At 46.2% G+C, this 13,695-nt stretch overlaps 1 protein-coding gene across 1 annotated transcript in view; it reads left to right on the top strand.

The window, feature by feature from the left end:
• The window catches only part of TTC37 (tetratricopeptide repeat domain 37), a 188,960-nt gene extending 181,122 nt beyond the window's left edge, over positions 1–7,838 (top strand). Inside the window, exons 40-41 of the mRNA XM_040421551.1 lie at positions 1,153–1,276; positions 7,666–7,838. Of these exons, the coding sequence (XP_040277485.1) occupies positions 1,153–1,276; positions 7,666–7,743 (202 nt within the window). The 3' untranslated portion in view covers positions 7,744–7,838. The remainder of the gene's footprint in view (positions 1–1,152; positions 1,277–7,665) is intronic.
• The last annotated feature ends 5,857 nt before the right edge of the window (positions 7,839–13,695 follow it).

Genomic DNA, 13,695 nt, shown 5'->3' with positions numbered 1-13,695 from the left:
AATCATTGCAGCCCGGGACTGGAAAAGAGTCATGGCCACCTGAAAAGAGTCATGGTTATTCATGAGCTCCTGCTCTTCCCGCCCACCTGCTAATGGTTGACAGTCTTCTCCTTAGTTTTGTCCCTTGGAAAGTGGCGTGGAGAGCAGAAGTTCATGAATAACCATGACTAGGGTTAAGCGAACCTGTGGAAGTTCGGGTTTTCCGGGTTCGGCCAAACTTCAGGTCAAAGTTGTGGTTCGGGACCCGAACTTCACCCCGAACCCGGACGCCATTTAAGTGAATGGGGACCCAAACTTCACTTTATTATTTTCCGTTATAACATGGTTATAATGGGAAATAATAGTATTCTTAAAACAGGATGCTAAATAAAATGTCTTATGAGGGGTTAAAAACAAAAATAAAAACTCACCTCACATTGTGAGCGTGGTGACGTCACCGTAGGTCCTGCTGAATGAATATAGAAGGACCTGCAGTGACGTCGCCGCGCTCACCACATGGTTCTTCTTCACCACGTTCTTCTATCTTCATACAGCAGGACCTGCGGTGACGTCACCACAGGTACTGAAGAAAAGAGGATACCGGCTGCGTGATCAATTGGATGAGGTGAGAATGCTATTATTTTCCGTTATAACCATGTTATAACGGAAAATAATAAAATCACCCGAACCTCAGTGAAAAAGTCCGGGTTCGGGTCCGGGTCCGGGTACCCGAACTCACAAAGTTCGGTACGAACCCGAACTTTGCAGTTCGGGTTCGCTCAACTCTAACCATGACTCTTTTCAGGTGACCACTAGGTCCTTGGCAACTAGTTACATTTGGCTCATGAATGACACCCCACCGAAATTAACATGTCTGTCACTACTTTATGTTGTGAGATCAGAATAAGGGTCCATTCAGTCATCCGCAAGTGTTTTGCGGTCAAAACACGAATATCTTTTTTGCGGGGCCGGGGAATGGAACTACAGATACGGTGAGCTGTCCACATCTTTTGCAGCCCCATTGAAATGAGTAGGTCCTCACCCATTCCGCAGAATTACGGAACGGATGCGGACTCTGAACTACGGATGTCTGAATGGACCTTAAAGTTGATGACATGTTCCCTTTAACCGTGAACCCTACTGCATGATTAATGATTTTTTTTTCCCCTCCAGGAAAACCCGACAGCTATTGGAGAAAGTGGTTTATCATGCAGGATGCAGTGAGACTGTTGCCTCTGTTGCTCGCTGGTATCTCTTGAGGCATTTACATGCCAAAAACGATGATCAGTTAATAGAAGTAAGTCTGTCTTCTTGGTTTAGTGATTGACTGCCACAGTCATGTCACATTTATAAAAACATTAATTACCAGTGTCACTCTAATATGTCATGATCAAGTAACCATAGACAGGCTCATACAGTCGTCTGACAACCGCTTATTGTATCTCACAGATTACTTAATCGCTTCTAACTGATGTCAGCTGCTTCTCGATCAATGATCATTCACATGCTTCACACAAAAATAACCTGCTGGTGATTAAACGTTACATGAGATGTTCGATAAGCCACCCTAAAAACCACCCGAGTTTACTTGTGTCACCCTTTCTTGGTGCTTACAATTGGCTTGAATTGGTGGGTGACCTCTTGGGTCTTGCCATAGTCACACTGAACATATCAGATATAGAAAATAGCCCATTGCCCACTATTTGCCATATATCATTAGATGTTACTTTATGTAAGGTACTGTTTGTAAGTGTGTGCACTGATGCCAGTATGCAGTGCTCCTAAATAGATTCAGCAGAACCACCCACATACCAAAGTCACAACAAATTACAGGTTATCAGAAACCCACTGATCGCAGCCTAATAATTCAACTGGCTTCCTTTTGTGATAAGATTTTGGGTCTGCAGCAGAATTATTTGTATTTTTAAAGGTTTTTATAGAATAAAGGTGCATAAACTGCAATATACTTCTGCCCATTACAGTTGAAAGGTAAAGTCCATTAATTCCTAACTCTCTTCTCCTGACATGTCTGTTTTAGTAACTACATGCGTTCCCCATCTAATAACAATTCTGGAGCATCTATTCTTATGACTCTATGTTGTGCCATTCCTTTAGTATTCCTTCTAGAAGTTTACAAATAAATTCCCAGCAGTCTGCAGTAAAAGTACTACTGGGTGTTACTAGTAGCGCGTGTGTCTGACTCTGTCCAATCAGTGCTTCTGGTGTCAGACTGTACAGGGACACGTCCCCAACTGGTAACGCCCATCTGGACCTTCTTTGCAAGCTGCTTGTAATTCATTCATAAACTTTTAGTAGAAATACTGTAACAAAGGAATGGCACAACCTAGAATCATAAGAATAGGTGCTCCAGAATCGTTACTACCTGGGGAATCCAAGTAGTTACTACAACGTAGAGAAAAGTATGGCATTTTCGACATTGTATTGATGTGCACAGTATACTTTTATATAAGCGAACATTTTGTCTCAATAAAGTATGTTGAAACACGGAGGGTCACAAAGTGAAGGTTAAAACTTCTACAATAAAAAGAAATTGAAAACGCATATCCTTACCATTTGCCCATGTAAGGCTACTTTCACACTAGCGTTCGGGTGTCCGCTCGTGCGCACCGTTTGAAGGGGCTCACGAGCGGCCCCGAACGCATCCGTCTGGCCCCAATGCATTCTCAGTGGAGGCGGATCCACTGAGAATGCATCCGCCTGCCAGCGTTCAGCCTCCGCTCGGTGAGCGGACACCTGAACGCTGCTTGCAGCGTTCGGGTGTCCGCCTGGCCGTGCGGAGGCGAGCAGATCCGTCCAGACTTATAATGGAAGTCAATGGGGACGGATCCGCTTGAAGATGACACCATATGGCTCAATCTTCAAGCAGATCCGTTCCCCATTGACTTTCAATGTAAAGTCTGAACGGATCCGCTCAGACAACTTTCACACTTAGAAAATTTTCTAAGTTTTAATGCAGACGCATCCGTTCTGAACGGATGCGAACGTCTGCATTATCGGAGCGGATCCGTCTGATGAAACATCAGACGGATCCGCTCCGAACGCTAGTGTGAAAGTAGCCTCAAGCATTCCATTTCATACGTTACCCATTCACTTCAATGTGAAAATAAAAACATCTACTGTTTTTTTTTTTTTTTTCTTTTTTCCAGAGGATAGAATAGCAAAAAAATGTATTCTTTTGGACTATGTTTGGTCCATTAGTCTGTGCCTGCACTGAGGAATGTGTTTGAAACCATTTTTCATTCAAATAGATACATTCATTTTAGAGCAAAAATGTTATACGAACAGGCCCGAGTTTCTTTTGTGCAGCTTCTTTCATTTTGAGCATTGGACTGCCGCTGAGCAGTTTTTACCCTACAGTGGAGTTTACCGTCATTTCATCTGATATTGAGAGTTTTCTACAAATTACAGCCAGTCTAGGAAATCCCTTGTGAGCTAAACAGTCTAGGTTCTGCCTCCTGCACTGATACATTGTAACAAACTATAATAACAGGAGAGCTATCGATTTAGCTCACAAAAGATTGCTGTGCCTGAATACAGGTGTATCAAACCCTCAGTGCTTGGTCGATAAGAGTATTCAGCCTGTGGTTGTACTGTAGACAAGAATATCCCCAATCACTTACAGTTGATAAGTGCAAGATAATGCACCTGGGGCGTAAAAATCCAAGAGCAGAATATAAAATCAGTGATACAGTCCTAACCTCAGTATCTGAGGAAAGGGATTTAGGGGTCATTATTTCAGAAGACTTAAAGGTAGGCAGACAATGTCATAGAGCAGCAGGAAATACTAGCAGAATGCTTGGGTGTATAGGGAGAGGCATTACCAGTAGAAAGAGGGAGGTGCTCATGCCGCTCTACAGAGCACTAGTGAGACCTCTTTTGGAGTATTGTGCTCAGTACTGGAGACCATATCTCCAGAAGGATATTGATACTTTGGAGAGAGTTCAGAGAAGAGCTACTAAACTGGTACATGGATTGCAGGATAAAACTTACCAGGAAAGATTAAAGGACCTTAACATGTATAGCTTGGAAGAAAGACGAGACAGAGGGGATATGATAGAAACTTTTAAATACATAAAGGGAATCAACAAGGTAAAAGAGGAGAGAATATTTAAAAAAAGAAAAACTGCTAAAAGAGGACATAGTTTTAAATTAGAGGGGCAAAGGTTTAAAAGTAATATCAGGAAGTATTACTTTACTGAGAGAGTAGTGGATGCATGGAATAGCCTTCCTGCAGAAGTGGTAGCTGAAAATACAGTGAAGGAGTTTAAGCATGCATGGGATAGCCATAAGGCCATCCTTCATATAAGTTAGGGCCAGGGGCTATTCATAGTATTCATTATATTGGGCAGACTAGATGGGCCAAATGGTTCTTATCTGCCGGCACATTCTATGTTTCTATGTTTAACTTAAACAGTTCAGTGTTTATTCACACATTAAAGCCTCATGCACACGACCGTGGTGTGTTTTGCGGTCTGCAGAAGTCCTTGTATTAAGTAGAATCTACGTGCTTTCACACAAACAAGGTAGCAGGCCTCAGTGGCGTCTCTAGCTTTCAAATTTTAGGGAGGCACACTGGGGGCCAGGACAAAAGTAGGAGGGGCAGCTATAACAACGATACATTTACACAAGTATCCTTAGAAATTCTGCGATACTTTACCCAATACCTAAAACCGCAACAGGGAAGAAAAGTCCTGCTGTCTGTGGTTTAAAAAAAAAACAATCACTCAGATTTCAACATGTCCTAGTTGCCTGTGGATGACACTTTTATAGTTGCCTGTGGATGACACTGCTATGGGGGGGGATCTGTGGATGACACTGTTATGGAGGGGGATCTGTGGATGACACTGTTATGGAGGGGGATCTGTGGGTGACACATACCGTATATAGCATCCTATGCTATATGTGTCATCCACAGATCCACCCCATGACAGTGTCAGCCCCATTTCCCCCTCCATAACAGTGTCATCCACAGATCCCCCTCCCTATAACAGTGTCATTCACAGATCCCCCTCCCCGCCCACTCACAGGCGTGTACATTTGACATTTCTAAACTGTAATCCATATCCTGCAGTAACTTTAAATCAGGATTAAGCGGCCGCTCATCTCTACTAGTACCTTAACCTTACACCACTCAGCTAGCTTCGGTAACAGGGCCAGGCTACAGCCTACAGGCACTGCCTGTTAGTTGTTACCGAGCGAGCGCTGATTTCTGCAGGTCAGAGGATACAGATTACAGTTTAGAAGAAATGTACACTCCTGTGAGCGGTCCAGACCAGTGGTGGATCAGAGCCTGGTCTCGGGAGGGGCACTTCCAGATTATTTTCTGTCCGCCGCCACAAAACAATGGTGCTTATAGAACAGACTACACAGTGTAGATGTATACTGTATATTGTGTGGCACAGTGTATGCTATATGTGTATAACATAAACATATTTCACATGAAAACTTACAGTTACTTGGCTTGGCCCTTGGGGATCTCGGACGCCACTTCAACACTTTGGCCGGGGGATCGGTGGAGTTGATGTTGTGTTTTATCCTAATGAAAAAGATTTCATAATAAGGATTTGGAGAAGGGGCAGAGCAGGGAGAGGCTGGTGCTGCTACTAGGGGGTCATACCATGGGGGAGTAATAAAGCCCACCATTATGCCCCCCCAGTAGAAATAATTCTCCTTATAATGTGACAGTGCAAAAAATACCCCCTTGAAATGCCCCCAGTTGAGCTAATGTCCCATAGTGCCCCCATAATGTGCCAGTATAAAATACCCCTATATAGTGCCCCCAGTAAATGCCCCCATACTGCTCCTCTCCCCCTTCCTCCCAGTGCCCCCCATAATGTACCAGTATAAAATGCCCCATATATCGTACCCCAGTAGATGCCCTCAGTGTCCCCCATAATTTGCAAGTATAAAATACCCCTTCTTAGTGCCCCTGTAGATGACTCCATAGTACTCCTGTCCCCCCTTCCCCATAGTACCCACCATAATGTGTCCCAGTATAAAATGCTACTGTACAGAGCCCCCTATATAAAATACCCCTTCTTTGTGGCCTCAGTAGATGCCCCTATAGTGCCCACCAATAATGTGCCAGTAACAATAGCCCCCAATAATGTGCCAGTAATAAGTGCCCACTAATAATGAGCCAGTAATAAGAGCCCCCAATAATGTGCCAGTAATAAGTGCCCCCAATCATGTGCCAGTAATAAGAGCCCCCCCAATGTGCCAGTAATAAGAGCCCCCCCAATGTGCCAGTAATAAGAGCCCCCCCAATGTGCCAGTAATAAGAGCCCCCCATCATGTGCCAGTAATAAGAGCCCCCCATCACGTGCCAGTAACAAGAGCCCCCCCCCCCCATGTGCCAGTAATAAGCCCCCCATGTGCCAGTAATAAGCCCCGCCATCATGTGCCAGTAATAAGCCCCCCATCATGTGCCAGTAACAAGAGCCCCTCCATGTGCCAGTAACAAGAGGCCCCCCATGTGCCAGTAACAAGAGGCCCCAATGTGCCAGTAAGAGGCCCCCCATCATGTGCCAGCCCAGTAACAAGAGCTTAGAGCCCCCCCCCCTAATGTGCCAGTAAGAGCCCCCCTAATGTGCCTGTAAAACTATTGTACATATAAAAAAAAAAAAAAAACACTTATACTTACCTCCATGTCAGCGATGCGATGCAGGCCTCTTCCGGCCTGTGTCCCACACTGTATGGCTCAGGAGGCGCGATGACGTCATTGCACCGCCTACGCCGGCCTCTGATAGGCTGCCGGACTAGTGCCTGCAGCCTATCAGAGGAAGGGGAAGGGACACTCCTCTCCCTCCCCTGCCCTGCTGCACTAGCACAGGCATCTGTATCGCTGTCCTGAGGACGGCGATACAGATGACTATGGAGATGAGCGCAATAGAAGCGCTCATCTCCCTGTGCCCTGCGCCCGCTCAGTTGGGGGGGCACAGCGTGATGTGGGGGGGGGGGCCGTGGCCCCTTCTGGCCCCCCCTTGGCGACGCCACTGGCAGGCCTTAATCCTGGCCCAAACTCCCAGGTCCCAACACAGAGACTGGCAGCACTCCACTGTCAGAGAGGAGTGCTGCCTGTGTTTTGTATCCCAAACCAAGACCCGGCCTGGAACGTGGGGAGTAGCCACCCACCCATCACTTTGACTACTCCCAATAAGAGCTGTCCCGGGTTAGCTTTGCAGCCATACTAAAACAGCTGAAGTGTCAGACTGTAATCTGCAAAACTGACACTTTGAGAAAAAACGGCTCTTACCTCACCGAGGCCAGGAACCTCGGTGACACGTACTGACCATCAATGACGACCCCTTTTTCCTTCCTACACTGTCTATGTTGGTATTTAGAGTTAAAAGGAAACCTGTCAGTCTGAACATGGTGTCTGAGCTGCAGGCAGGATGTTATAGAACAGGAGGAGCTGAGCAGATTTATATATCGTTTTATGGAAAAGATTCAGTAAAACTTGTATATCATTCATTTAAATTCCTTCTCATTCTGGGCTTTGAAGTCAAGGAGGCAGTCCTATCAGTGATTGACCGCCTTCCCTCTATGACTGTGTATACACAGATAGCTGTCAGTCACTGATAGGACCGCATATTTAATGTTAATATTACAATATTACTCTAATAATTCAACGTTTACTAAATTGTACTTTCTTCTGTTTTTAAGGTACTTTTACAAAATGCCAAAGTCCATGAAGATGAGAAAGTTCTTGATCTCCACAAACAACTATCCAAAGGTTCATAGACATCTGAAGAGTATACAGATTTCTGTACTTCTATTATCTACCGGGATGTAACCTTTGTGAAATGTCAGTCTATTACTTAATAAAACTTACAGCATCCACACCCTGCAGAGTCTCCACTTGATTTTCGCTTATTCTTTCTTTATAGTTTACACAGTACATATATAAGTCACTTTAGATATGCAGTAGATATTTTGATATATTCTCTGCAGCCACATTGTTCACATGCATGAATACAGTATTAAAGCACCAGATCACCTCACCCTGAATAAGACTATTAGGGATGAGCGAATTTAATATTTAGAAGTTTGTGTTTTGGTTTGTGTTGTGGTATTTACTGAATTGCGTTATGTATTCCGTTACCATGGACCAAAATGCCAGTAAATACCACAACACGAACCCACACACTAACTTCAAAATATGAAATTCGCTCATCCCTAAAGACGATAACTTGGCTAAAGTTTTCATTTTTGTTGCAGGGATTTCACTGAGCATCTACTGCCGATTTAGAGCATTATTTCAAAATGATCCAGGACTTTCACTTCCATTCAATATAACTTCTTTATTAAACTTCAAGCATATAAAAGCAATGATCCCCATACATATTTGAATTGTGGTGCTCTTATTCCTAGTAAAGCATCAATCTTTGCCTTTTATATGCTTGAAGTTAAGTAAAGAAGTCATATTCAAGGGATGATCTTTTTGAAGTAATACTTTGCTCACATACCTATGGTATTTTAGGGACCATGACACCACAGCAGAACAACACAGTGTTACATGGTTTCTTTTTTTCTGTTTCACATGTCCCTGCTTGGTATATGCCATAAAAGGTACTAGTTGAAATATCTCCTCAACCTGTCCTGTGCTGCGTGATATATATATATATATATATATATATATATATATACAGTTGCAAGAAAAAGTATGTGAACCCTTTGGAATGATATGGATTTCTGCACAAATTGGTCATAAAATGTGATCTGATCTTCATCTAAGTCACAACAATAGACAATCACAGTCTGCTTAAACTAATAACACACAAAGAATTAAATGTTACCATGTTTTTATTGAACACACCATGTAAACATTCACAGTGCAGGTGGAAAAAGTATGTGAACCCTTGGATTTAATAACTGGTTGAAACTCCTTTGGCAGCAATACCTTCAACCAAACATTTCCTGTAGTTGCAGATCAGACGTGCACAACGATCAGGAGTAATTCTTGACCATTCCTCTTTACAGAACTGTTTCAGTTCAGCAATATTCTTGGGATGTCTGGTGTGAATCGCTTTCTTGAGGTCATGCCACAGCATCTCAATCGGGTTGAGGTCAGGCCTCTGACTGGGCCACTCCAGAAGGCATATTTTCTTCTGTTCAAGCCATTCTGTTGTTGATTTACTTCTATGCTTTGGTTCGTTGTCCTGTTGCAACACCCATCTTATGTTGAGCTTCAGCTGGTGGACAGATGGCCTTAAGTTCTCCTGCAAAATGTCTTGATAAACTTGGGAATTCATTTTTCCTTCGATGATAGCAATCCGTCCAGGCCCTGACGCAGCAGATCAGCCCCAAACCATGATGCCCCCACCACCATACTCACAGTTGGGATGAGGGTTTGATGTTGGTATGCTGTGCCTCTTTTTCTCCACACATAGTGTTGTGTGTTTCTTCCAAACAACTCAACATTGGTTTAATCTGTCCACAGATTATTTTGCCAGTGCTGCTGTGGAACATCCAGGTGCTCTTGTGCAAACTGTAAACGTGCAGCAATGTTTTTTTTGGACAGGCTTACTCTTTGGTATCCTACCATGAAATCCATTCTTGTTTAGTGTTTTACGTATCGTAGATTCGCTAACAGGGATGTTAGCATATGCCAGAGACTTTTGTAAGTCATTAGCTGACACTCTAGTATTCTTCTTCACCTCATTGAGCAGTCTGCGCTGTGCTCTTGCAGTCATCTTTACAGGACAGCCACTCCTAGGGAGAGTCGCAGCAGTGCTGAACTTTCTCCATTTATAGACAATTTGTCTTACCGTGGACTGATGAACAGCAAGGCTTTTGGAAATACTTTTATAACCCTTTGCAGCTTTATGCAAGTCAACAATTCTTAATCGTAGGTCTTCTGAGAGCTCTTTTGTGCGAGGCATCATTCACATCAGGCAATGCTTCTTGTGAAAAGCAAACCCAGAACTGGTGTGTGTTTTTTATAGGGCAGGGCAGCTGTAACCAACACCTCCAATCTCATCTCATTGATTGGACTCCAGTTGGCTGACACCTCACTCCAAGTAGCTCTTGGCGATGTCATTAGTCTAGGGGTTCACATACTATTTTCACCTGCACTGTGAATGTTTACATGGTGTGTTCAATAAAAACATGGTAACATTTAATTCTTTGTGTGTTATTAGTTTAAGCAGACTGTGATTGTCTATTGTTGTGACTTAGATGAAGATCAGATCACATTTTATGACCAATTTGTGCAGAAATCCATATCATTCCATAGGGTTCACATACTTTTTCTTGCAACTGTATATACTAGCAGAAGGACCCGCTTCGCACGGGTATATTTCATCTATTTCATTTTATGTTTCCATGTGTTGTAAAAAGATATCAACAGTTTCCCCCATAACAGTGACCTCTACAGTATCCGCCCCTTTAACAATGACCTCCACAGTGGCCGCCCCTTTAACACTGACCTCCACAGTACCCGCCCCTTTAACATTGACCTCCACAGTGCCCACCCCTTTAATAGTGACCGCATCTTTAACAGTGACCTGCACAGTGCCCCCTTTCAAAGTGACCTCCACAGTGCTTGCCCCTTTCACAATGACCTCCACAGTGCCCACCCCTTTAACAGTGACCTCCACAGTGCCCGCCCCTTTCACAGTGACCTCCACAGTACCTGCCCCTTTAACATTGACCACCCCTTTAACAGTGACCTTCACAGTGCCCGCCCCTTTAACATTGACCTCCACAGTGACCGCCCCTTTAACAGTGACCTCAACAGTGCCTGCCCCTTTAATAGTGACCTCCACAGTGTCTGCCCCTTTAACAGTGACCTCCACAATGCCCGCTTCTTTAACAGTGACCTCCACAGTGCCCGCCCCTTTAATAGTGAGCTCCACAGTGTCTGCCCCTTTAACAGTGACCTCCACAATGCCTGCCCTTTTAACAGTAACCTCCACAGTACCCGCCCCTTTAGCATTGACCACCCCTTTAACAGTGACCTTTACAGTGCCCCTCTCTTTAACAGTGACTTCCACAGTGGGTAACGGTACGACATGTTTGCCGAGTCCTTAAGGACCCAGGACGTACCGGTACGTCCTAACTTTAAAACTACATTGCTGCGTTGCTGCGCGGTGGGGGTTAATTCAGCGGGAATCCTGTCACAACGCCGGGGGGGGGTCATGTCATGACCCCCCCCCCCCCCCCCGCATCGGCGATCGCAGCAAATCGCAGGTCAATTCAGACCTGCGGTTTGCTGCGTTTCCGGTCCATTCGGGTCTCTAGTGACACGATGAACCGGAAATGGACGGTGATCAGTGGTGTGATTACACACCACCAATCACAGTCCGAGCATTTGGGGGCGGCGGTGCTGTCCTTGGTGCTGGCGGTGCTGTCCTTGGTGCTGATTGGTGCGGGGAGAGAGGCGGGAGATTCAAACTCCTGGCGCTCCTCTCTCCCCTTCTCTTCCTGCTGCTGCACCTGCACCATCCAGCACCGTTCTGCACCAGCTCCTGCGAACCCCCCGTCAGCACCCATCACCCTCCTGCACCCATCACCCTCCAGGTATGTTAGGGTCAGTGAGGGAGAGGCACAATTAGGCAGGGATAGAAGGGAAAAGTTAGGGGGGGGGGGAAACTTTATCTGATTTATTGTCTCTGGTGGTTGGGGTCCACAGCACTTAGCTGTGAGACCCTAGACCCACCCAGGAGTGGTGCCACTTGCCACATACATACCCGTGGCCCGCCGGACGTTCTCGGCCGAGGAGGCATACGCCCAGCTTGCCTCTGACTCTGAGAGCCCCAGTGAGGATGAGGATGACCCCACGTTCCTCTTGTCATCCGCATCCTCCTCCTCATCATCATCTGATGACTATGAGCCCCCCAAGGCGGCGGATACGCCGCCAGGCGGAGCCAGGGGCCCCACATGCTAGGGACCCTGTAGCCCACACCAGTACGAGCCGCCCTGGGGCTCGTACTGGTTTCCCGGCCCATCAAATAAGCCCACCAGAGCCCCCTACCGGTGAACTTAGCTGGTGTCCCCCAGTGGATTTTGAGCCAGAGATTCCGGATTTAGTTGGCAATCCAGGTATCCAGATTCCCACAGTGGGCCTCACTGAAATGGACTTTTTTCATTTTTTTTTTTCAGTGACCCATTTGTGAATCTGATGGTGGAGCAGACAAACCTGTACGCCCAACAGTTCGTTGCTCAGCACCCGGGCTCCTTTTTGGCTAGACCCGGTGGCTGGACGCCGGTCAGTGCAGTCGAGATGAGGACGTTTTGGGGCCTCGTGCTGCACATGGGTCTAGTGCAAAAACCCAGTGTCAGGCAATACTGGAGTGGGGACGTCCTCTACTAGACCCCACTCTACAGTATGGCCATGACACGCCCCCGGTTTGAGGCTATCCGGAAATGCCTGCATTATGCAGATAATGCAGCATGTCCCCCCCCCGAGGTAATCCTGCCTATGACCGTCTGTATATGATACGGCCGGTCATCGATCACTTCGGGGCCAAATTTGCGCAGGCCTACGTACCTGGAAGGGAGGTCGCAGTTGATGAGGCTCTCGTTGCGTTCAAGGGGAGACTCTGTTTCCGCCAATACATTCCCACTAAGCGGGCAAGGTATTGCGTGAAAATGTACAAAATTTGTGAGAGTACCTCAGGGTACACTTACAAATTTTGTGTGTACGAGGGGCAAGATTCCCGTATTGAACCCCCAGAATGTCCCCCCACTCTGGGTGTTAGCAGGAAACTCGTGTGGGACCTTATGCACCCACTGCTAGATAAGGGTTACCACTTGTACGTGGATAACTTTTATACTAGCATTCCCTTGTTCAGGTCCCTTGCCGCCAGATCCACGTCCATTTGTGGGACCGTGCGGGAAAAATCAACGCGGCCTCTCTACCTACCCCCTCCAGGTACCTATCCCCAGGGGTGAGACCCGTGCCCTTACCAGTGGAAACCTGTTGCTGGTCAGGTATAAGGACAAGAGGGATGTCTTTATACTGTCCACAATCCACGGTAACGGAATCACCCCTGTCCCTGTGCGAGGTACCGCGGCAACGGTCCTCAAGCCCGATTGTATCGTCGACTACAATCGGTATATGGGAGGAGTTGATCTCTCTGATCAAGTCCTCAAGCCATATAATGCCATGCGCAAAACCCGGGCATGGTACAAAAAAGTTGCAGTCTACTTGGTGCAGGTTGCCTTGTACAACGCTTTTGTACTGTCCCAAAGAGCTGGCAGCACAGGGACATTCCTCCAATTCTATGAGGCAGTCCTCAAGGCCCTGATCTTTTCTGACCGGGAAAGAGCAGGCCGGAGTACCTCGGGAATTGGAGGCGCCCGGATCGTCCCTGGCCTACATTTTCCAGGTGTGGTCCCCCATACTGGAAAGAAGGGACGGTCCCAAAAAAAGTGCAGAGTGTGTCACAGGAGGGAGATACGAAAGGACACCACCACTCAGTGTGACACTTGCCCCAATCATCTGGGCCTCTGCATTATCGATTGCTTCCGGGAGTATCACACTTCCATGGAGTACCAAATTTTTATAATCCCCAACAGTCCCCTAGAGCAGTGTTTCCCAACCAGTGTGCCTCCAGCTGTTGCAAAACTACAACTCCCAGCATGCCCAGACAGCCTTTGGCTGTGCAGGCATGCTGGGAGTTGTAGTTTTGCAACAGCTGGAGGCACACTGGTTGGGAAACACTGCCCTAGAGAACATAAAAAACTATG

The sequence above is a fragment of the Bufo bufo genome, chromosome 2, assembly GCF_905171765.1.
Source record: "Bufo bufo chromosome 2, aBufBuf1.1, whole genome shotgun sequence".
NCBI lineage: Eukaryota > Metazoa > Chordata > Amphibia > Anura > Bufonidae > Bufo > Bufo bufo.
This window is presented reverse-complemented; position numbering and strand designations above follow the sequence as displayed.